This window comes from Euleptes europaea, chromosome 3, assembly GCF_029931775.1.
Source record: "Euleptes europaea isolate rEulEur1 chromosome 3, rEulEur1.hap1, whole genome shotgun sequence".
Classification (NCBI taxonomy): Eukaryota; Metazoa; Chordata; class Lepidosauria; order Squamata; family Sphaerodactylidae; genus Euleptes; species Euleptes europaea.
In genome coordinates this window covers 30,406,308-30,430,324 of record NC_079314.1, presented here as the reverse complement: position 1 = coordinate 30,430,324, position 24,017 = coordinate 30,406,308, and the positions used below count along the sequence as shown (strand labels likewise).

Below are 24,017 nucleotides of genomic sequence, written 5' to 3'. Positions count from 1 at the left end.
CAACTCACTCTCTCTAGCTGGAAAAAGTAGGTCGATTTCTCACCCACTTGTTGCGCCACTGCCAATGGCGAGGATTCTCTTGGGGGTAGGAAGTCTATGTGATCAGAAAACACAGAGATCCAATCCTGCTCTCTCCTCGCCCCAGATATAACTAATATGAGATTTAAGATTGTGTAACCCTGTATTTGGATGGGAGACCTCCAAGGAATACCAGGGTCGCCAGGCAGAGGCAGGCAATGGCAAACCACCTCTGAATTTCTCTTGCTTTGAAAACCCTACGGCAGGAGTGTTGAATGCAATTGTTACGAGGGCCGGGCCATGCCTTGCCAGCCCAGATTGGGGGGGGGGGCTGCCTTTGGTGGCTCGTGGGCTGGATCAGAGCTCTCAAGGGGCCTGATCCAGCCCTTGGGCCTTGCATTTGACACCCCTGCCCTATGGGGTCACCGTAAATCAGCTGCGACTTGACAGCAACAAAAAGCAAAACTCTGCAAACCATTGGCTGAAAGTTCTGAAATGCTATTTAAGGGATACCAAATGCCAGGCAAAGACAGTATTTATTGTCCTAGGCCTTTGAGGGTCTTGTTTTTCTATTCTGCCCTCATTTGTATCCTAGCTTCTATCGCTCTTCTTCTTTCCTGATGGCCTGACACTTTACCTGTATTTAAGACGGCGTTTAAACTAGTGTTGGAATTTTAAACTGTTTGTGGCGCTTTTTGTAAGCCGCCTTGAAGACGGATGTATTGTGGGAGGCGGCAGCACGAAATCCCCTTAAAGTAGATGGATATCTTACCACGGTTAGGTTCCGAATCTCTTCCATCACCCGCGGCCAGAAAGACTGAAGGCATTGCTGGGCGTCACTGTTGCCCCCTGCACTGAAGCCGCCATCTGTGGACATGATGGTAACTGGAAAGAAATGAGGGACACGTTGGAAGCAGGGAAAGATTTGGGCCGTGGAGCTGCCGGGTTAGAAAGATCTCCAATAATATTTGCCACAACCTAGACAGTCAATGTTACTAGAAGGCCCCGCAGAGGCTCCCCATAACCCTCTTTCATTAGCGCAGATTTAATTCTGCCCGAAGCATCTAAGACTGTTTATCAATCAATAATTTATTTGCAGTCATAGACCACCAAATAAAGCGAATTTACATAGTTAAATAGTCTAGGGTAAAACAAATACAAAATGGATTTTCTATTAAAATGGTCAGATGCCAGGCCCTACCATTGGCTGTCTTAGAAGGGAAATCCCAAGATCAGAGAGGTTATGTCTGTGTGGAACAGGGGACAGTGAAACCAAACATGCACTGATATGATGCCCATTCTACCACGAAGTTAGATCAAAGCTTATTTCCCCCCTACCTGGTAAATTCCCTGAAGAGTCCGTTGAGCTTTTGGCAAAGAAGCTCCTATTAGGAGAAGACCCTCAGCTTACGCTCCAAACTGCCAAGTTCTGCGCTTGCTATTAAAATACGCAGAACTTTATTAGAAAATGACTGTTAGAATATTTTTAAATTTTATCAATTTTAAGATGATAATTTTAACCAAGGGTTGCTTTTATTGATCTTACACCTTTATATGTATGGGCTGTCTGCGATTCTGCAGTGCAAAACTATCAAGTCTGGAAATTTTGATGTATTGGCACGTGATTGGTCAGTCGACGATATAAATAAATTTGAAATTTGGTTAAAAATGGCAAAATTACTAAGATACATAGCTATTTAATATCAAAATAAATACGGGTAAAATTACAATGCTTGATAATGTCTGATTATCGAGGATAAAACTAGAAAGAAAAATAAATAAATAAATGTGCATTGAATCTGTAGGATCAAACAGTATTCATTCTCCATTTTCTTGGCTATTGTAGGTTCTTAAGCAATCTCTGCCTGATTTTAATTGCTAGCCAGGCAAATATAGCCATGCTTGCAGATAAGTTAGCCTTTGTATCCGATAGGAGGAGCGCTAAGCGTCGCTTTCTCAAAGGTCTGGGGCAGTCCACTAATAATGGATCAATGAGCCTGTACGAATGCGATCATATAGTTTACACTCAAATAGCACGTGTTTGGTGGTTTCAAGTGCATCCGGTTTACATATGCATTTACCTGCTTCTAATGGTCGTTTGTTATATATCCCATCCAAAAACGTTTATCATATCGCATTTGCAATCAAGCTGCTTAGTTAGGGGGCGTCTTCCACTGCACATGAATCTTCTTGTCCCCTCAAACTGCCTGGAAGGAGCAGTGCCCCACATACCTCTGCCTTCCCTAAGGCAAATCCCGCAGAAGTAGATCTCTCTTTCCGGTGGTGCCCTAAGCTGTGGAATGCTCTCCCTGAGGAAGCCTGCCAGCCTCTGCCCTCCTGCCTGGATTTAATTCAGACCTTTTCATTCACTGCAGTCCCCCTCTCTTTCACCAGGGAATGTGTATCAATGAACACAGTGAGCCTTACTTAGCCTCAATGACTTTTCATTTAGGAGGATGCTATGATGTACCTCCCACCTAGAACAGCTAGACAGTCCTTTTCTTTTATCCCTTAGAGGCTCCTTGATCCATTGATCTTGTGCAGCGTAGCACCTTAGAGACCAACGAGATTTTGGGAGTATACACTTTTGACAGTCAAGGCTCCCCATGCCAGATACAGACCTAGAGCGATGCTAGAACCTGAAGCCCAAACAGAAAAAGATTTTCTAATGTTGTCAATAGTGCAGACTACTGTGACCTTGTGGGCGTGAAATGCATCAACAGACGATTTAAAGAAAAACTGGGGTCATATCTGCATCCTTTTCCAAATTCTGCTCCATAGGAAATAATAGTACTATTAAGTAACCAAAGGCACCTGTTGGCTCAAAGAGGAGGCCAATTCAGATTCATCACAGGTTGCTGTACACACATCAGGAAGCACGGTTCATTTTGCATCAGACGGTGTGAGCAACTGTCCATGTGGCAAGACCCACAATTCAGGTTAAGAATTCACATCAAGCCACACAAAATATTAGATTAAAAAATCTCATAGGTCTATTTCCAGATGTGTTTTTTTATATAATTTTATGTATTTATGACCACTGAGGAAGGCCTACTCAGACCAAAATGCATCTGGTTAAGCATTGGTCGTTTACATTGCTATATCAACTGTGCATAAGAATTTTATAACTGGTTTTTATATGACGCCTGTATTCCAGGCAGTGATTTTTAACAATTTTACTGTGCACATCAAGAAATAAATGTAATTATTTTGTTACACTGTGTAGTTTGTAGCTCAACCTTTGAAGCTCTGTCCAAAGAGGAGGCTACCTGCTGCATCCCTGCATGTTTCACTGCATTAATTTGGCCTCTGCCCAATCAGCCTCTGTGAGATAACTCCATAATGTTTCAGCTTGGGGTGAGACAGGTCCATTCATTCGCTTCTCACACAAAGAAGCTGTGGAATTGGCTGCTCTTACAGGAGGCTGCCGTTGTATCACTGCACGAATCACTTATCTGGGCTTGCCTCTTTCCCCATTCAGGAGGCAGGGAGGCTCTTGGCAAAAACCCAGGAGGGTGAACTCCTCTGAGGGCGGGTAATTCTCACTGGTAGAGCATCCTAAAAATAAACACTTGTTAGATGTTAAGAGTTAAGTGCTCCTGCAATTTTAAATCAGAAAAAAAGTGTGCCTGCCTCAGCTAATCAGATGTTTGAGAAACACTGCGTGTTAGAAAATCTGAGCCCCACAGAACTTCCACATATTGTTTTAATGTTTATTATGCCAATAAAGGTTCATGTATGTGTGTGTGTTTTAATGTAAAGGTAAAGGTCCCCTGTGCAAGCACTGGGTCATTCCTGACCCATGGGGTGACGTCACATCCCGACGTTTCCAAGGTAGACTTTGTTTACGGGGTGGTTTGCCAGTGCCTTCCCCAGTCATCTTCCCTTTACCCCCAGCAAGCTGGGTACTCATTTCACCGACCTCGGAAGGATGGAAGGCTGAGTCAACCTTGAGCCGGCTACCTGAAATCGACTTCCGTCGGGATCGAACTCAGGTCGTGAGCAGAGCTTTTGACTGCAGTACTGCAGCTTAACACTCTGTGCCACGGGGCAATCATGAAATATAGTGTCAGGGCAGGCCAACAACAATATGGGAAATGCCGGCAAAGCACAAGAATAGTTCCAAATGGTGATGGACTGTATGAAGTACAGAAACCAACAGGACAAAACGTGCTCTAGATACCAGAAACTCCAGAGGATACTTACTACCCACCTGCATAAAAGGGCCAGTCAGTGCATTCTTAAAGGCCGATGATTATCATCCCAGGACCCAGCCCTGCTTTTTCATTTACGTTTGACATACACGCCTGAGTTTGCACAGAAGGGGGAGAGAACAAGAGTAGTGGCAAACTGCTTTAGTTAAGAGTCTGAATATGCAGTTGTGTAATGGGAAATGGCTCAAGGCCAAGAAACGAGTCTGGCCTAAGCGGGTTCAGTTCTCACTGACTTATGATCCATTGTGTATTGCAGGTTTTATTTTGGTCTTTTCTCAGGCAAAAAGAGGGAGGAGCAAAAATTCCTGCTTTTGGGAAAAAAAAGGGGCACCAAATTTGTCGTACTTTCACAGGAAGTCAGGTCTCTCACAGGCCTACAGCCTTGTTTCTATTTACACTGTACCCTTTCTTAGGTGCTAGGAGCTTCAATTTGTGCAACCCCAGAAACTTTCAATGAGCAAGTGGAAAACCACCTCTGCTCACAAAGCATCTCACCACCTCAGAAAGAAGCATCCAGGCCACAGTCTCTAAAGCCTCTGTAAAGAACAAACTTATTTAAATGTAATAAGTGGACAGCCCTAATAAGGTACAGAAATTAGGCAGTGATATATGATTTTCGTAACATATTCCAAGCAGATCATTAACACGGATTAGAAAAGGCCAAAAAGCTTGCAGTCCAATTCCTTGCCACAAAAACAGGACCATTTGCCCACCAGCTATGTGCATGTGTTCAACTAATGCACTCCCACTCATGTAGCATGCCACAGGAACAGCACAAACACATAATGGGGAAAGCCCCAAAGGCCGAGTCCTACATCTCCTGTCTAGCCACAGTAACCCATAATGCCTAGACTGAGGAAAGGAAGGAAGAGACAAAATAAATGGCTCCCCGCCATGACGTACCATGGCGCAACATATGTGCTGTGCTGATTGTGCAGCTAGTGCACTCGCATCTCCATACCAACACGAGCCCCTGCCAGGGATGCGGCTGCTTTGAGAAGCCCCATAAAAGAAGCCACAAAAGACATCCTTCAAAAACTATGATGTAATGACATTTTGAAGAAAAACAAAACAAAACACCCCTGCTCTTTTCCAACATATGATCATTGGAGATTTTCTATTGCTCTGCAATCTCTGACTCTGTTCACATGATGCCTTGTTTATACTTACTTATACACAGTATGTTAATACTCAATGTTTAGAGTAGCGATTTTCAGGACTGTGCACTAAGGAATGTTTGAGTTCCCCAGAATCTTACCAGGGATTCTTCATCAATAATGTAAGAATGGAGGGTAACTTTCACACACACACACCCGCCAAGAGTTTGGGATGTGTTGTGGGGTAGACTACAGTACAGCCCAACCAACTTGGCCAGTGTCACAGATAAACCAAACAGGCACCTATGAATGTGCTCCCTCCTCTGCGATGTAGTGGTTAGAGCAGCGGTTCCCAAAGTGGGCAGTATCACCCCCTGAAGGGCGGTGGGATTACCTAGGGGGGCACTAAGAGGGAAGGGGGCAGTAGGGGGGCATTAGAGGTGGGACCCTTCAATCTATTTACAATAGATCAAGCTAAGGCACCATGCCGGCAAACTTTGTTGAATAAATTACAACTACGGTAAAAAGTTTTAATTTGATTTTGAATAGATGTGCAATTAATTGTTACTGTTCTGAAATTTTATTGTTACTGTTCTGAAATTTTATTATTATCTTCTTTAGTGAGTCATGCAAACCCCTATTTTGAATAATGCTTTTTATAGGATAGGGTAGGGGGCTCTGGGGTCGAGTTTGTGGGACCAAGGGGGCGGCAACCCAAAAATTTTGGGAACCACTGGGTTAGAGTGTCAGACTAGGATCTGGGAAACCAGGGTTAGAATCCCTGCTCTGTCATGGAAGCTCACACACACTCATCCTAACCTGTTTCACAACTGTTGTTGTTGTGAGGATAAAATGGAGGAGGGGAGAATCTCGTAAGCAACGTTGGACTCTGGGGAAAAAAGTGGGGTATACACAAGATAAGTTCATTCTCTCAGATGCTGCAACAAGCGGCAGTTCTGTGATGGGTATCCAGAGGATTCCCCAGAAGACCAGCTGTTGATGTCCCAAGGATTCTCTGAAGATGGGCGGTTTAAAAACCACCGATTTAGGAAGCTGCCTTGACAAAAAAAAACACAGACTAGCATAAAGTTCACAGGGAGATTTAACTACGATCCATTTGCTGAGTTTGCAAAATGGAGGGAAGGAAGGAATCGATGCTGGAAACAAAGAGAAGAGAAAAACCTCGACAAGCGCACAGGAACCTGTCACTTAACACACCGCAATTCAAGAGACGCTTCCACAGCAGAAACAAAGTCAGATTCTGTGGATAAGCCTCTAAAAGGCCCCGGCACACTCTTCTTGGGTAACACACAAGACCGTTACAGTCAGCGATTCTCCACCTTTTTGTGGCAGGGCCCCCTTCTCAGCTTTCACCACCTTTGGGAGAGACACAAGGGGAGGGTGGCCCTGTTGACTCTTCTGGATCTCTTGGCAGTTTTCAGCACCTTTGAACATATTAGCCCTTGTAAGCTGGCTGGCTACCTGGGGCACCAGGAATCATCGGTGGTGGGATTCCCATATGCCAGGCAAGAGTTACTACTGTCTCCCCATGTTTACGAGCACAACCCTAAACCCTACAAAACCTTATATAGTCTCAGACCAGGGTTCCTGAAGGACAAATTTCTCCCATGTGAACCTGCCTGTTGGTTAAGATGCTCCCCCCACACACACTTTCTGAAGTCATGTTGTGGCATCAAGACCCTGGAACTTCTTCTCCAAAGAGGCCTTACCTAGTGCCAGATTTACAAGGTTTCAGACACCAGTTGAAGACATTTTTATTCTATAAAGCCTTTTTAAAGATGTCAGGAGGAGTTCCGGTGGAGGGTTTCATTCCCTGGTTTTAGCTGCTGCTGAAGGTTTTTAAAAAACTTGCTGTTGAATGTCTAATTTGTATGTGGTCATTAGATTAGTTTATGAATAATTAAGTGTTTTTATGCTACTGTGGCTTTTGAAGTATAACTCATTGGTTTGTTGTTTCTGTTATTCTGAGGTTTGCTGTAAGCCACCTTGAGTGTACTCACAAAAAGACAGGGTATAAATATTTTAATACGATTTAGAGTTTTAATATGATTTAGAACTAGTGTGGTGTGGTGGTTAGAGGGCAGAAGGACACACCCAGTTTCCAATCTCCAGTCTGCCATGACATTCACAGTGTGACCTTCGACAGGTCACTCTCTCTCAGACTAATCTACATTGCAGGGTGGTTGTGAGGATAAGGGAAGAACCATACTTATCATCTTGCACCCTTTGGAAGAATGGCGGGACAAGGGAGAGCGAGAGAGAGAATTAGTTAAACATATTTGCATCATTGGTTGCTTGGAAACATTGGGATGGCATCAAGAATTTGAGATGTTTGCCCGCTTGCTTTTCTGCACAAACAAGACAACTATGGATTTAAGCACATACAAGCTAATCCTCGGAATCTGCTCTGATCTGGCAGGAGTCTTATGTAACTGATCACCCAATATTAGCCTCACTAGCACCAGAGAAGGACTTTCCCCTTCCAAATGCTGATGCAATCCACTCAAAAAGGCAATATACAGTTTCCCCAAGCTATTTTGCATCCTAATCTACTTAACCTCTGAATTGTGTGAAAAAAACAACACCTCCCACTCTGTAAAAAAACAAAAAAAACAAAAAAAAACAGCCCACAAATGCAACAGTCGCTTGGAAAATATTCACTTCGAGTTATGAATACGGCCATGTAAAACCATTAAGATATACCTCATAGGATCAAACCATTTTAAAATATATATTTTTAAAAAATTCATAACATTTGAGAACGGTAGTGGGGGGAAAATCAAAGTTAGTGACTAAAATGAAAACATCTGACAATAAATCTGGAGTATGAGAAGAGAGGAAGAAGTCTCATTTCTTTCTCCCATGAGGAATCTAAGAAATCTGTAATAAAAACATAAATACGTTTTATTTACCAAAAGGAAATCCCTTGCACAGCTAGGAACATGCAGCCGCTTTCCTAGAATGTACGTGGTACAGAATGTCCACTGGAAAGCAAAACTTAAGGTTTCTCAGTTTTCTCCTTTTAAAACAAGTGACAAGTCTGGATTAATTAGATTAATTAATTAAAACAAGAAATTAGCAGGCACAACTCTGAATCAAACATGCCTCCTTAGTATCTATACAGCACTTACAACACTCTTGAGTGGTTCACATACAGTGCCTCAACTATCCTCATCACAGACTTATGAGGATGGAATTGCATGTTATTTTTCATGCAGGGCTGCTACAGAAAACAGCAGCTGACTGATGAGTGTTCTTTCCCCTTTCTCCATAAAGTGCACACAGCCAGGTTATGACCTCCTACCCCCCCCCAAAAAAAACAGACGCAAGCGTGGAAAGACATGAAATGATGAAGTCACTAGATGTACATGTGGTTAAATGTTATGGGAAAAGAGAGAAGCGTTCATCATAGGGATGCTATTGTTAAGGAGCCACGTGTTGAGTGTGATATGTCATTTATAGAATCATAAGAGTTGGAAGGGACCACCAGGGTCATCTAGTCCAACCCCCTGCACAATGCAGGAAATTCACAACTACCTTCCTCCCCATCCCCAGTGACCCCTACTCCATGCCCAGAAGAAGGCCAGGGGAGTTGGAGGGGGGCTGAGAAAGTTCAATTGAATAAGGTCACCTAGCAGGTTCACTGCAGAAGCAAGATTTACACCCAAGACTTCTGCACTTTGCTACGCTATCTCTCTGAACTAGGAGTAATGCACTTGTGCACACAGGTTAGGGCTGCAATCCTATGCCTGCATGTGGTGGAACATGCCGTCAAGTTGCAGCTTACTTATGGCAACCCCGTAGGCAAGCAACGAACAGAGGTGGTTTGCCACTGCCCGCCTCTGTGTAGCACCCCTGGACCTCCTCGATGGTCTCCCATCCAAGTACCAACCAGGCCAGACCCTGCTTAGCTTCGGAGGTCTGACAAGACCAGGCTAGCCTGGGCCATCCACATCAGAGCAAGCATGTATACTCAAAAGTAAATGACACCAAAATCAATGGGACAAGCTGAGATTGAGCTCAGGAAAAAGGGTAACAGTCTTCTGCACCTTTTATCTTTTTTAAATTTTATTTCATAGAAACAGAGTTAGAAGGGGCCTCAAGGGTCATCTAGTCCAACCCCCTGCACAATGCAGGAAATTCACAACTATTTCTGCCCTGCACCCCAGTGACCCCTACTCCATGCCCAGAAGATGGCAAAAGAAAACAAAAACACAACCCTCCCGGATCACCGGCCATTCTGGCCTGAAGGAATATTGCTTCCTGACCCCAAAATGGTGATCGGCCTTTCCCTGGGCATGTAAGAAAGGGCCACAAGAGCTAAGGACTGATGCAGCCCTTCCTGCGCTCCCTCTCATGATCTTCTATGAAGCCCTGGCGTGGTTCTTATTCACTGCCTCACTGGGGCAGCGGTCACACCAGGTGGGCCTCACCATCAGCCCTCTTGACCCACGAATGCACTCTAGAATGTGCCGAACTCATAAAGTTGCTTATTTAAAAGGGAGACTATGGGGGCGGGGGAGTTGTGTTTTAGTCAGGTAGTTCCATAGAACCCCAAGGTTTTATGAAACGCACCACTTCCTAATTAGCAAGGGATGGGCATGCTCTTGGAGCTAGGGGGTGGGGGAAATCACACGATCATTAAAAGTTTATCTCAAAGTAGGAGAAAATGATTTTGCAGACAAAAACCAATCTTATTAAAGAGGATTATTTAAGAGAATTAAAGTGAGATTCAGCACCCGGATCTATAGCTAGAACTACCCTCTACGCACCTCTTAAACTTGCCCACCCACCCCTTCACTTAAAACAACAGGTCCACTAAGATTTTTCACATATGTGGGGAAATAATACTACCACCGCCGTACGCAATTTGGCTCAATTTGCATAGCTTTAAATATCTGACAACGGAACCTGTCGATTTGGAATCCGGCAGAAATGAGATCCCTCTTCCAGATCTGGGGCCATTGCACACACAGATGCTTTTCTAAACATGTACTAATTTTCCATGTTGGGCTGCACCGTTCTATATTTATCCTTCAGAGGAAGGCTAAAGTGTACACTGCATGTTCTCGGCAATGGCCGTTTCAAAAATACAAGATCATTTTACATTAGCTTTTCTTGGACTGGTTTTATCGCATCATTCCCAAAGCGATTAAATGGATAAAGAGGAAAAGCAAATAAACCAGAGCGCATAACACTGTGCACTGCAGCCCAAAGGTTTAGTTTGCCTCAAAACACTGCCAGTTTTTTGGCCACTCCACAGAATTTAAAAACGGTCTCTCTTTTTTAGCAACAGCGAAAACAGCAGTGCAAGAGATGCTTCTTTGTTCTTAGATAGCAACAGTCAACTACGAACATAACACGCAATCATTTGAAACTTTAAAAGAGAAACATGTGGCAAAAGCAGAGTAAGGAAAGAAAGCCCACATTTGGTTCCCTACCAAGTGGCGGAGGAAGATGTTCCTCTCTAAAGTTGCAACACTTTCCCCAACCATTGCCCCTACTAGTGCAATCCCATAATACAACAGCATCCTATAACTTGGTAAAAAAGTAACGGTCTCCTGTGCAAGCACCGGGTCATTCCTGGCCCATGGGGTGACGTCACATCCCGATGTTTACTAGGTAGACTTTGTTTACGGGGTGGCTTGCCAGTGCCTTCCCCAGTCATCTTCCCTTTACCCCCCAAGCAATCTGGGTACTCATTTTACCGACCTCGGAAGGATGGAAGGATGAGTCAACCTTGAGCCGGCTACCTGAAACCAACTTCTGTCTGGATCGAACTCAGGTCATGAGCAGAGCTTGAACTCAGGTCATGAGCAGAATACTGCAGCTTACCACTCTGTGCCATGGTAACTTGGTACTCTGTTTTATTTATTAATTATAACATTTATACCCCACCTTTCCTCATGGTTCAAGGCGACCACCTCTGGTTGCAGCCCTGCCCTACCACCAAAGCACTCAACTCAGGCAAGGCTGAGCATCTGAGACCACCCCAGATTGATGCCTCTAGGATCTGCCTCTGACGTGCCAGAGGAGTGTCAGGACGCTATGTCAGCTCTCTTGCCCTGAGATACAAGCCCTGCCTTCGTCTCTGGTCTTGGATGCTAAATCCCACATCCCAAAGCTCCCTACAACCCCTGAAGTCTCTCCCCAACTTGACCTCTCAAAGCCCACAAGGACAAGCCCGACCCCCCGCTCCACAGAGCACTTGCTGTCATAACCAGGCATGGTGCTTCTAAGAACTAGTAGCCCATTCCTAGAGAAGAGGGGCTGGTATCTTCAAACCCTTGCAAGAGGATTTAAGACCTCGGTCCACCTTCAGTGCTTCAATGGAACATCTAACCTCTTTGTGCTATTGGCTTGAGCCCCAGAAACATGACTTGGGGTCATCAAGCAAGACAGCTAGACTGCCATGCTGTCAACTCATCCATCACTGCTATGAAATCCCACACTACCCGTATGGAAACGCTGAACAGCCCTCAGGCAACTCACAGAATCCTTCAGGGTTGCTTCACACATGGCATCTGCCCTATACAGGCTTGCGCTGCTTTAAAAGAAAACCCCAAGCAAAGCATTTTAAGTAGAGATGACAAAGGGCCTATTTTGGTACACCCACGGCAGGTGAATTTCCAAACTATCAGCTGGGATTTAGAAGAGGCCGTTCCATAATAGACCAATGCCTGATTCTACGCCACTTGGTGGAGAAATATACTGATAGATCACGGGGGGCCCTTTACGCAGCCTTCGTTGATTACAAGATGGCATTCGATAGCATCTCACGTAACAGACTCCGGAAAAAATTAGTATCTTCTACTATAGATCGGAGACTGCTTGTCCTCATACGTACACTTCATGGGAATGATAATTTGGCAATGAGATGTAACATCCATGGCCATTTATCACACAAGATAACAGTTAAAAGAGGAGTGAAGCAAGGATGTATTTATGGTATGATGCCTATCTAACCCTAATTTCCACCCACCCAACATGGCAAACAGACCAATCTCCACACTCTTGTATGCGGATGACACGGTAATCTTAGCGCATACAGAGTTAGGACTTAGAAGAGCCCTTAGAGCTCTGGCATTTTACTGCAAAGAGGAGCACTTATTAAGTAATTTTACTAAGACCAAAATCATGGTCTTCTCTCACAAGACCAGAAAACATAAGTGGCAGATAGACGGCCATGACATCGACCAAGTCAAGATGTTTATATACCTTGGCATAACATTTCAAGCCTCTGGCTCATGGTCAGCTCAGCTGTCCCAAGTGTCTGAGACATCCCGGAGGACTGCCATGGCAACTTTGAGATTCTCCCTTACAAAAGGGGGTGCCCATATACCTTCTGCCATGAAAGTCTTCCAGGGGAAAGTGATCCCTCAACTCACGTTTGGGTCGCAGATATGCCTCTATAACAGTTTTCACAAATTAGAAGTAGTCCAGTCAAAATTTCTCAGATCCTTATTCGGTGTCCCTCAATGTATTTCAAATGCACTGATTAGAATGGAAGCCGGGATGGTACCATTAGAAACACGAGCCTGGTACCATGCCATTTCCTATTGGTTAAAGATGAAATTGTCCTCATCTGGTTTAACTCCCCTAATCTTTGCAGATAATTTCTCCTCAAGATGGATTAATCTAACCGAGGATAAACTCCAACATTTAGGTTTATCAAGTACAACTCTTCTAAATCTTGGCTATCAAGGAGCAAAAACAATAGTCAAACAGAGGCTTTGGGACATTGCCCTTCAAGATGACAGAGCAACGGCTTACTCGGTCCCAGTAGTGGAGAACCGTAAAAAAATTTCGGCCCCTCCAAATTATCTCTACACCTTAGAACACCCTAAACACCGGAGAGCCTTCACCTTAGCACGTTTTAATGCCCTTCCATCTGCTTTTCTTGATGGGAGGTATGCCAGCCTCCCTTACGAATTCCGCCTCTGTCCATGCCAATCTGGAATGGTGGAAACGGTTGAACATATGTTATTACACTGCCCATTTTATCAAGACATACACAAAACGCTCATTGATCCAATTTTGTCTAGCTTCCCAGATAGAGACAGAGTTCGCTATACCACTTTATTATTAGATGATTCTGTTAAAGATATTACCTATCAGGTTGCGAGATTCTGTGCTAGGGCATGTGCAATAAGGCAGAAGAAGCTGTTAAAATGACTTTACGTCAAACAGACTATTTTACCAAGAGCTGTTGTAACTGAATTTACGATTTGCTGGGCAAATATCAGACATTCTGTTTTAATTATTATATCTCTTTTTGTAAAAACTGGTATTTGACCGTAATAAACAAATGATGATGATGATGATGAACTATCAGCTGACTTCCCCCCCTGGAGACATTACTTTTGCATGCATATGGGCACATATGTGCAACTGCATGCCTGGCTGCCCAGGGCTGGTGAAAAACGCATCTAACTCTTAGACAGAAGGTGCTGCGGTACTTAATAGTTATATTACCAGACTTGCTTGCAGTTTTACGGCTACAAAAGCAGTGAAAGATCCATTCACACAACTCCTAAATAGAAATTCTGTGTACGTAGCGGGGTGTCACCCTGAACTCAGAAGGAAGTAGGATCATGGAGACCAAATACACAAATGTAAGCATGTACAACCAGGTCACATGTTACATCACACATGTGGGGGTGGAGCATGTCCCATTATGTCTAAAGCACAGGATGTGATGATAGTCAGATGGCTTTTAAAAAGGGACTTCTTCACGGGGAATAAGTTTATCAACAGCTGATGGCCATAAAAATAAAAAGGAACTTCTATGAGCAGAGGCAGGTGTACCTGAAGACCAGATTTCAGGCGCAAACAGGAAGAACTTCCAAGAGGCACTTGATTGGTCACTGCAAGGGCCTGTTTATGCAAAGCTCTGGTGGAAGGAAGAGAAAGAGAGAAAGAGAGAAAGAAAGAGAGAGAGAGAAAGAGAGAGAAAGAGAGAGAAAGAGAGAGAAAGAGAGAGAAAGAGAGAGAAAGAGAGAGAAAGAGAGAGAAAGAGAGAGAAAGAGAGAGAAAGAGAGAGAAAGAGAGAGAAAGAGAGAAAGAAAGAGTTTGAATCCACATCCACGCCACGAAGCTTAATGTGACCTAGAGCTGGCCTCCGCCTGATTTACTGAGCAGTTACTAGTATTGGGGGTGTGTGTGTGAATATATGTATTTTCTGAACTGTCTGGAGGAAAAGAAGTATAAAAATATATTTGCAGCTGCCTTGAATGCCGTGCTATAGTAGGAAAGCAGAGTATAAATTCCACAAATAAACGTAAGAGCCAAAAGGCAATGAGAACTTACAGGCACCACCTTTTTTTACACGACACATGCAACAGATGGAGAAACAGGTAGAATACAAGAAAAAAGCACTGAAAAGGCACCTTGCCATAAGGGCATTTATACTGAGGACAGAATATGGATCTCTTTCCCATCCTGGGCAAAGTATCCATCGCTCAAGGCTACTTTCCCATGCAACTCTGAGCAGATACCAATTTATCAGGAAGAATCAGAAGCATCTGTGTTTAATGGGCAGCTCCTACAACTGCACCTCTGGTTCTTTGCGCACCTCCACCTTGAAAATGGTGGCAACCTTTCCACGTATCTTCAGACACATACAACACTGGCTCAACATGTGGGCAGTTGACACTGTCCATTGTTATCCTTCGCTCATAGTGACTGACACACAGATGTGCCCTGCTCAGTTGCCCTCACAACCAACCTGTGAAGCAGGTTTAGCCAAAGGTCACCCAATGGGCTTCAAGGACATGCAAGGATAAGGAACAAGAACTCCCCAGGCCTAGTTGGCCAAGCTCACCACTGCACCACACCACCATGTCACTCTTTTGCCAGATCTTTGCAAATTGTTTTTAATGTACACAACTAGAGTGACCAAATGCAGTAGATATTCGTCATCCCGTTGACCCAAAAAGCAAAAACCACATGTGTGGATTTGCTGCGTGAAAATACTTCAAACCATTTTCCCAGTCGTTTCCTTCAGTAAACTGAAGACTTTTCAGTCTACAAACTTTACAGAAAAATCACAACCGAGCCCACAACAAAGTTCCAGCAGTAAAGTATCACTCTAAAGGCAAATGAAAAAATACATGACCTTTTCTTAGTGACCCACCGGACTTGCACGATCTCAGCCCATTTAGGAAAAACGGTCGTTTAAAAAAGTAATCTATTAAAAGCTGAGCAAAACTCACTGGCATTGCTTTTTCCATCAATTATTATAGTGGCCTTTAAGCCAAGCAGCTCAAGGACACATTTAAAAATGGTACTTTAAAGTTAAACATTTACTGGGTTTCATTAAAGGGTGCATTATATTAGGTCTCCCTACCTCCCCTCCCCCGTCCAATCCAAGTTTTCCTAGGTTAGCAAGGTATTTTCCGAATTCAGATCTGACTCAGAAAAGCAGTAATCAACTTGCTAATGCTTCAGATCCATGACTGAATGCAGCTTGACAGTGCAATACCGCGGAGCATGTACGGAGGAGTATCACAGGTGGCGCAAACCACCCTCTAAATCTGAGAATCTGGTTAGAAAGCTCAGCCGAGTGTTATCCTTTGGTGGAAAGTGCTGTCAAGTTGCAGCTGGCTTATGGCGATCCTGTCCGGTTTTCAAGGCAAGAGAGGAGCAGAGGTGGTTAGTCATTGCCTGCCTCGGCATAACAACCCTGGACTTCCTAAGTGGTCTCCCATCCAAGTACCCACCAGGGCCGACTCTGCTTCAACCAGGCTAAGCCTCCAAGTCAGGGCCCATCCATCCTTTACATTGACATAATTCTGGTTAGCAGCAAACCTGAGGCTCAGGGCACACAGATCCCACTCCAGTCTGCACTCATTCTTACCCATGCATCTTTAAGATGCATTAACAGATCAGCAATGGAGCTTCTCAGCAAATGTTCCTTCCTAGCTCATCTTTCAGGTGGCCCCTTAAGGCATATCGTCACTAAATCATTCCAGGAAAAGACTGGAAACTAGAATTGTGCAAGGATCGTTGCCACACCAATCACCAAACTATAATTATCAGGGTACCTAGGAGAGGAGGAAAGAATCAGGATAGTAAGCTTTAGCGTAGACTTGGATTGAGCAGCTAGTTTCATTGGTGGGCCATGGTGTGGAGGAAAATGGAGAGTGGTGGGCCAGGACCCAGATACACAGCCCCACAAAAGGACTGTGCCCTATACCCATCACAAAATGCTCTTTACTTTCTGGTGAGGGGACCTGCTGTGCATGATTGGCTCCATCTATTCTATGATATTCACTCTGCCTCTGGAACAATTTTTTTACTTCAATTATACCCTGTCTACACCACCAGCGTGGCGTAGTGGTTAAGAGTGGTGGTCTGGAGCGGTGGACTCTAATCTGGAGAACCACGCTTGATTCCCCACTCCTCCACATGAGCGGCGGATGCTAACCTGGTGAACCAGGTTGGTTTCCCCACTCCTACACATGAAGCCTGCTGGGTGACCTTGGGCTAGTCACAGCTCTCTTAGAGCTCTCTCAGCCCCACCTACCTCACAAGATGTCTGGTGTGGGGAGGGGAAGGTGATTGTAAGCCACTTCTTCCTTAAGTGGGAGAGAAAGTCGGCATATAAAAACCAACTCTTCTTCCTCTCAATGGGAAATCAAGGCGGCTTACATTGGTCTCCTCTCCTCTACTTGATCTTCACAACAATCCTGCCAGGTAGGTTAGGTTGGCAGAGAAGGAGAGGCCTAAGGTTATCCAGAAAACGTCCATGGCAGAGCAGGGATTTAACCCTGTATCTTCCAAATCCTAGTCCAACACTCTAACCACTACCCACACTGGCTCTCAATGTCCCAGACACCCAAAGTTTCACACGTTAACGGACACAGCTAACTTTTAGGAATCTGAGTACAGAGCAAGGATTTAACCGTGTCTTCCACATTTTAGTCCAGCACTCTAACCACTATCTACACTGGCTCTCAATGTCCCAGACACCCAAAGTTTCACACTTAACAGACATAGCTAACTTTTAGGAATCTGAGTATGTCTTTTTCTCTTTTTTAATTAGCCTTTAGATGCTGGGAAATATTTTCTTTGGCTGATGTGTACCAAATGAAACAATATGTAAGGTAATTATGTGGAATGGCAACCAGCTGCTCTTTTCCCCCTCTAGTTTGTATATACGATTGTATATGCATCAATCATACACACATACCCTTAAGCCAGGCCACACATTTGCAATCTGGAAATATATGTAAGGGTTTGCTGCACATACAGTATTTCCAAATGGTAGATGTGCCAGACAAGGTTGATTATGAAGTACAAGTGTAACCGCTCTAGTCACATTTAGTCACAAATCCACATGCCTTAAATTGTTACAGCAATCAGTTAAGATGTTGCTTTGTTGCAGAAATAACTGAATTTCAAAATGAGAAAGGGGGTTTAAATCGATAATTTATATTTTTCACAGCGACTGAAATTTATCTTTTTCTTGAAGACTTAACTCAATCTACCCTGACTCCAGGAAGCAACAATATAAAGATCCTATCCAGATTTAGAGCTTGCAATGCATGAACAATCACATTTAATTAAAATTTTCAACACATACCTTTTATTGCCCTATTCGCCACTGAATGTTTAACAAGGGAAAAATACTGTTTAACCGAATGAGAATAAAGCAGTAACTTCTCATTAAAAGATGCAACTTCTGCCGTGTTCGTTCAGTGCTCCCAAAGGAACCAGAGTTCTGGTATACACCAAATCAATATTAAAGTTCTTTAGTTTGGTAACAAATTTGACTAACACCACCACTTCGTCTCCCGTCTTAACAGCAGCGTGAAAGAAAATGAACGTGGCTGTTTTGTTTTCACGTGGATCAAGACCTACCAAAAATGCCATTTGACATGAAACTGACACCCAAAAAAATTAAGTGATGTAATTTACTGGCCAAAAAGCCAGGTGAAGAAATGCAAAACGGTGCAAAAATAAAGATTCACAGGTTCAAGCTGCCCAAGACAAAGCGAGAATGAGCCAGGAATTTTCAGGTTGAAACAGAGGGGCTGAAAAATTTGGCAGAACCCTTATTGTAAGCCAATATAAGGTTAATTCTAGTGAAGCTTCCCTGGGAAGTTTATTCCATTGCTCAATTCAAGGACAACTTTTTATTTTATTTAGATATTTATATCCTGCTTTTTCTCCCCTAGTGGTGACCGAAAGCAGCTTATTACATCCCGATCGGCCTGAGAATACCCGGCAAGCAGCGATATGGGTTTACGGTGAAAATCTGAATTGGGAAAATTTCCAACGCAGATTTAAATAAATAATTTAAATTAAAAAAAAAAGGAAAAGGGCACACATACCATGTACAAACCTGGGCGATGTACAAGTACAGGTGTTTGTCCACGCTTCATATCCCACATTTAGCCCATCTAACATGACTGATCTGCAGCACAACAGCGCCGACAACTATAAACAAGTTATATTTTACATATGAGGGGCACGAATTTTTCCACAGAAAAATATAACGTTGGAAAGTTTTCCACCCCACATCACTGCCTGCAAATTTGCATAGCAGAGTGGAGATATGAACTTGGTGAGGGGCTGTGGCTCAATGGTAGAGCATCTGCTTGGCATGCAGAAGGTCCCAGGTTCAATCCCTGGCCTCTCCAGTTAAAGGGACTAGGCAAGTAGGTGATGTGAAAGACCTCTTCCTGAGACTCTGGAGAGCCGCTGCTGGTCTGAGTAGACAAGACTGACTTTGATGGACCAAGGGGGGGGGGGTCCGATTCAGTATAAGGCAGCTTCATGTGTCCCAGATCTAACCACTACACCCCACTGGGTCTCCAAGTCCATGACACATGTTCACCTTCCCCAACTAAAATTTCACAAAGGGTTGAAACAATGTTGCAATCCTAAGGAAAAGCAAGTTGTTTTCAAAAGCTTTGAGAGATTCGATATGCTGGAGAGACAGCCCACGTTAGCGTGGTTATCTGTCTTCGGGTTTTGTCAGCAATGCCATGGCTGTGACCAAGCCTTTAAGCTAGACTTGATGCCAATGTTATCAAAGTCTGACAGCCCATGAGCCCGAGCAGCAAAAGAAACCAAACACATTTCTAGCCCAAGGATCACAGTTCAGAGAATAGAAAAGCTGGCTGCCCTAAGCTGAATGTATCACTGCTTCCTGAAATTGCACCTGAAGCTGGCTTGCTTCAACATGAAACTAGTATTTGTCTCTCTGCAATCTTCTCTCAACAGCTGACCTCCCTCTTCTTCATGGCATTTATTCCATTTCTATACGCCATCTTTCCTAGCAAATCAAGCCAACTGACATCTGATCTGTTTTCTTTTACAGGCAGTTTGTGGGAAAATACTCCACCCCCACCACCAAGCTTCCAAGCACAAGGCGCCAAACATCAATGGCTTTCAAACTTTCCATCTTTCACAAATGTTTTGCCCATCGACTTTTCCATTCAGGAAACCCCTACGATTCACGCTGCGGAATCCCTGCATGGTGCCAAGGATTCTGGGGCATGTTCTAAAATGCACACTCAAGATTACCTGAGCTACTAACAAGGTGGGTTGGGCTGTATTGACGCTTCTGATAATCTGAGCCCGTGCCCTGCTGACAAGATACCCAACACTGCCTAGCAGCTGGGCCTTGAAGGGGAAGATCCGTTGCAGTGGGCAGACGGACTTTCAAGCAACCTTGTCTGCCATTACTGGTCTTCTCCTTGAGGAACTCCTGACAAGCTTTTACAAAGGCCCAGGGTCCCACACAAGGAACACAACTAAAAATCTACTCCTAAAAGCTGGTGGTGGGGGGGAGGCCAAGCTGTCCAGATACTTTGTGTTTATGTTAGGGTTGCCAGGTCCCTCTTCGCCACCAGAAGAAGGTTTCTGGGGCGGAGCCTGAGGAAGGCGGGGTTTGGGGAGGGGAGGGACTTCATTGCCGTAGAGTCCAATTGCCAAAGCAGACATTTTCTCCAGGTGAACTGATCTCTATCGGCTGGAGATCAGTTGTAATAGCAGGAGATCTCCAACTACTACCTGAAGGTTGGCAACTCTAGTTTATGTATCCCTCCTACTAAAAAGGGTTCCTCAGAGCCACACCTCCTAGCTGTTCCCCCAAACGCAACTCAATGACCTGATTTCTCTTCTCTGAATCCCTTCTAGTAACCTAGCGGCAACCTTACAAAATATAGTAACCAGATATGGATAAGACTTCAACTGAGGCCTGAGCAAGGCTGAGCAGGGCAGCATTCATGCCACCCCAAATGGTCGTCACATCATGTTTTGTCCTGTCACCATGCTCCCTGACCCTTTATGTTATGCTCTGCAAAAAAACAAACAAACAAAAAAAAAACTATTTGCCAGAGGATTCAATTGTGGAAAAGAAGTGGAAATCAAGCTTAATTTTTTATGTGCACACACATAACCGGAAGAAACTGCAATCATAAGAGAGGATGGAGTTAACATAACCTTGAGAAACTGGGACACTGGGGTGCAAGCAACATCATCTTGTTTACGATTATACACACACACCCAGAGCTGCAGTTTCCCAACACACACCTGGTGCTCTTTGTTTGTACACAAGCAGGAAGGGAAAGGACTATCCATTATGGGTGACGGTGACCAATATATTGTGCCTCTAATCTTATCAATCCCTGCAATCGAGAACCAGTACTGGCAGAACACAGGAGTTTTGTTGGAAAGAAATAAGCTTATTCATGTCAACAGAAATTGCCAGCAGCACAATCCTCCCGCACAAGCCACACCAAAACGTATGGGAACGGCTCATGGAGTAGCTCCAGCTCGTTTCAATGGGGCTGGCAGAAGAACTCCGTGAAGGACTGGGTCCCACCAGCAGGAGAGCAAACGTTCATTCAGGAAAGGGAAACGAAGTCTTGAGGGCACTGTGCAGAGGAAAGACCCTGTACTTGCTAGTGTGTTTTGCTTTCCCAACATCACCCTTCTCCCAGGTGGCGCTTAACTGAGGCTTGCTCAATCCTACCTGGAAGTTACAGACTCCAACCTGGAAGACCTTCTTAGGAACGAAGAGGGGGCTGTGGCAGCTGATTCCACCACATATCCTATAATGACTGCCTTCTTCAGAAACTCTGGCACTACAACCCCCCTTCTTTTAAAGTTTCCAGTAATACATGGAATTTTTGTACTACCACCGATCGTGAGCAGGTGATACTCGGAAGGCTGCTATAAGCCCACATTTCAAAATCACCACTTGGTAAAGTTTATTCCCAGTATGCAATTCTTTCGTGACCCCTGTGCTTAACAATTGCAGAACTTAAGATGAAGTCATGTCCTTGCCTGCCATTCTGTCCCACCTTGCAAGACAAAAACGGACAACCTGCTTTGAATGTGCAAAACGTCACTCCCAACTCCAGTGGATGACGGTTTAATAATGACGGAAAAGCATCCCAGACCTGTGCCATTCTACTCATTTCTGATCGTTTGAAGTATCACTCGGAAGAGGAAAACGAGCAGCCTCCTGTCTCTTTGTTAAAATGGTTTCAACTTTAGCTCTTAACCTATGCATGCCAACTACAGTTCTCCCGGCTATTATAAAACTATTATTTTGCCTCTCAACTTGGTTGCCTCTAGCCAGCTGAGAGGAGCATAAAGAAACTTTGTCCTTCAGTCATTCAAACTCAGAGGAGCCAGGCTTCAAGGTCACTCTTGCTAGCAAAGTGAGGCCTCGCTCTGGCAGCACCGTTCCAACTGGGGGCTGGGTAGCCAGGAGAAGGCTGTGAAATCCCTGAATGCCAACCTTTACTGAGGACAAACAGGTAACACTTTAGCAGCGGCACACATTCCACAGCACGCTTCTTCTACTGCAGGCCAACAGACCTCACAAGCGGGCACATTCCGGTGACCTTCAGCATCTATTTGCAACAGAGGAGTCTTGTACTCAGCAAAGGGCCTGGCCCAAGAGATCCCAAGCCTTCCAGCACCCCCAAATTAACTAATACTTCTGCCGCCTGTGACAGGAGGACAAGCTCCTCTTGCTTAACCTAGATCTGGGGCAGAAAGTAAAGGACAGGAGATCTCACCTTCCTGTAACTTTCAGGCTCCACCAAAACGTGGGGCAGGTGAAAAGGTTTTTTTTTTTTAATGTAGCACATGGAGACTGAATTTATGGTACATGCTATAGGAACAGTTACACTTGCTCACTTTAAAAAGAGATTTTTTTAAAAAAGGAAAGAAAGAATGTGTCCCCTTGTTACTGAAGATATATAAACACATGGCAGGGAGGGAGAGTTGACATGAAAAGTGTCAGTACTAAGTATACTTACAAATACATGGCATGCTCATCAAATCTATTATACACACAAAGTAATGCATCAGTCTGAGGCCTAAGATACTACAGACTGAAAAGTATGGCAGTAGGCACATTAATGTTAAACTCCCCCCATCCCTCCCCAATGCTCCCTATGTTCTTTGTGTCTCCCAAAATCAGAAGGGCAACTGAAGAACAACACCCTTATGTTTTCCTCTTTCTACGAAAGCTTCAGTGCATTTGAACAAAAGACAAATTATCGGGGGGGGGGGGAGAACCGGGGGTGGGTGGGTGGGAGGAAAGAGTTCCAGCTTTTCAAGCCAGATCTTGCACAAAAAGGTCGTGCTTCTCTGTGCAAATCGACCTCTTTCCTCACACGTCTCCTTTTACAGATACAAAACTAGCAGGAAAAGGGGAGGGGGGAGAGTGAAGAGAGCAAGCACGCACTGAAGGGCATGCACAAACCAAGGAGAGCAAGGTAAGGTAGGTGCTCCAAAAGGTATGCAAGGAATGCAAAGGGGGCCATTTTCTGAGACCTTTTCAACTTATCTACATTCTTGGATTCTTGATTACACTGGCTAAGATCGCTACATAAAATAATTCAAAGGAAAAAAAACTTACCAAGGATTGTGTTAATTTTAATGCAGTTAATTATGCCTCCTCTGACAGAGCTAATTAAGTCATTCCTAGCCATTCTCCACAAAAAACAGAGTAGGTGGAGGAGGAAACAAAGGCAGCAGGGGACGCAGGAAAAGGTCTCTGGAATGTCCACTGCAGTGCAAAACCGAACAGCTGCCCTTCCAACAAACTATTCGCCATTTTTCTTTGTCTTTCAGCTGACCCCTGCCTCAGAGAAAAACTCCCGGAGACTCCAATGAAACACTGTGCAGCCTCCTTCCACTTTAACAGTCAAAGACATTCAATCTAGCATGCTATTTGACACCAAACCTCGCCTCTGCCTGCCTCTCATTGGCCAAGCCCCTTTATCTAGGGAGATCGCAGCGCCGGGATTGGCTGCTCCCGTCATCACTAACCGCCTTTGTACACTTCCTGTTTTAAAGTTACCTTGAGATGCAGAACAGGGGTCAGACGCAGAGACTTCAAACTAGAAACAACTTACATAAAAGGAATATTTGGCAAAGGCAAAGGATAACCGCTCGAAAGCCGTCCGTCGCCAGCGTGTACCCGAGCACACTGACAGCTTCGTCTCCGACACTTACGCTCGCATTAAAATGGGGTATCTTAGCACACTACTAGTCATGGGAATGTTTTAGGGGAGATCCAAGCTCAATGAGTGGAAGGTAAAATTTAGCAGTATTCCTTCAGCCCCACAAACTATACAACATCATAGTTTTTAGGGTAGTTAACTATAAAGAGACAGAAAGTACAGACCAA

The 24,017-nt window shown here is 44.3% G+C and overlaps 1 protein-coding gene across 1 annotated transcript in view; it reads right to left on the bottom strand.

Annotated features, from left to right (window-relative positions):
* Positions 1-23,523, bottom strand: part of NFYC (nuclear transcription factor Y subunit gamma) — a 60,819-nt gene extending 37,296 nt beyond the window's left edge. The window contains exons 1-2 of the mRNA XM_056846159.1: positions 23,244-23,523; positions 791-903 (exon numbers count right to left, since the gene is read on the bottom strand). Of these exons, the coding sequence (XP_056702137.1) occupies positions 791-903; positions 23,244-23,316 (186 nt within the window). The 5' untranslated portion in view covers positions 23,317-23,523. The remainder of the gene's footprint in view (positions 1-790; positions 904-23,243) is intronic.
* Positions 23,524-24,017: the final 494 nt, after the last annotated feature.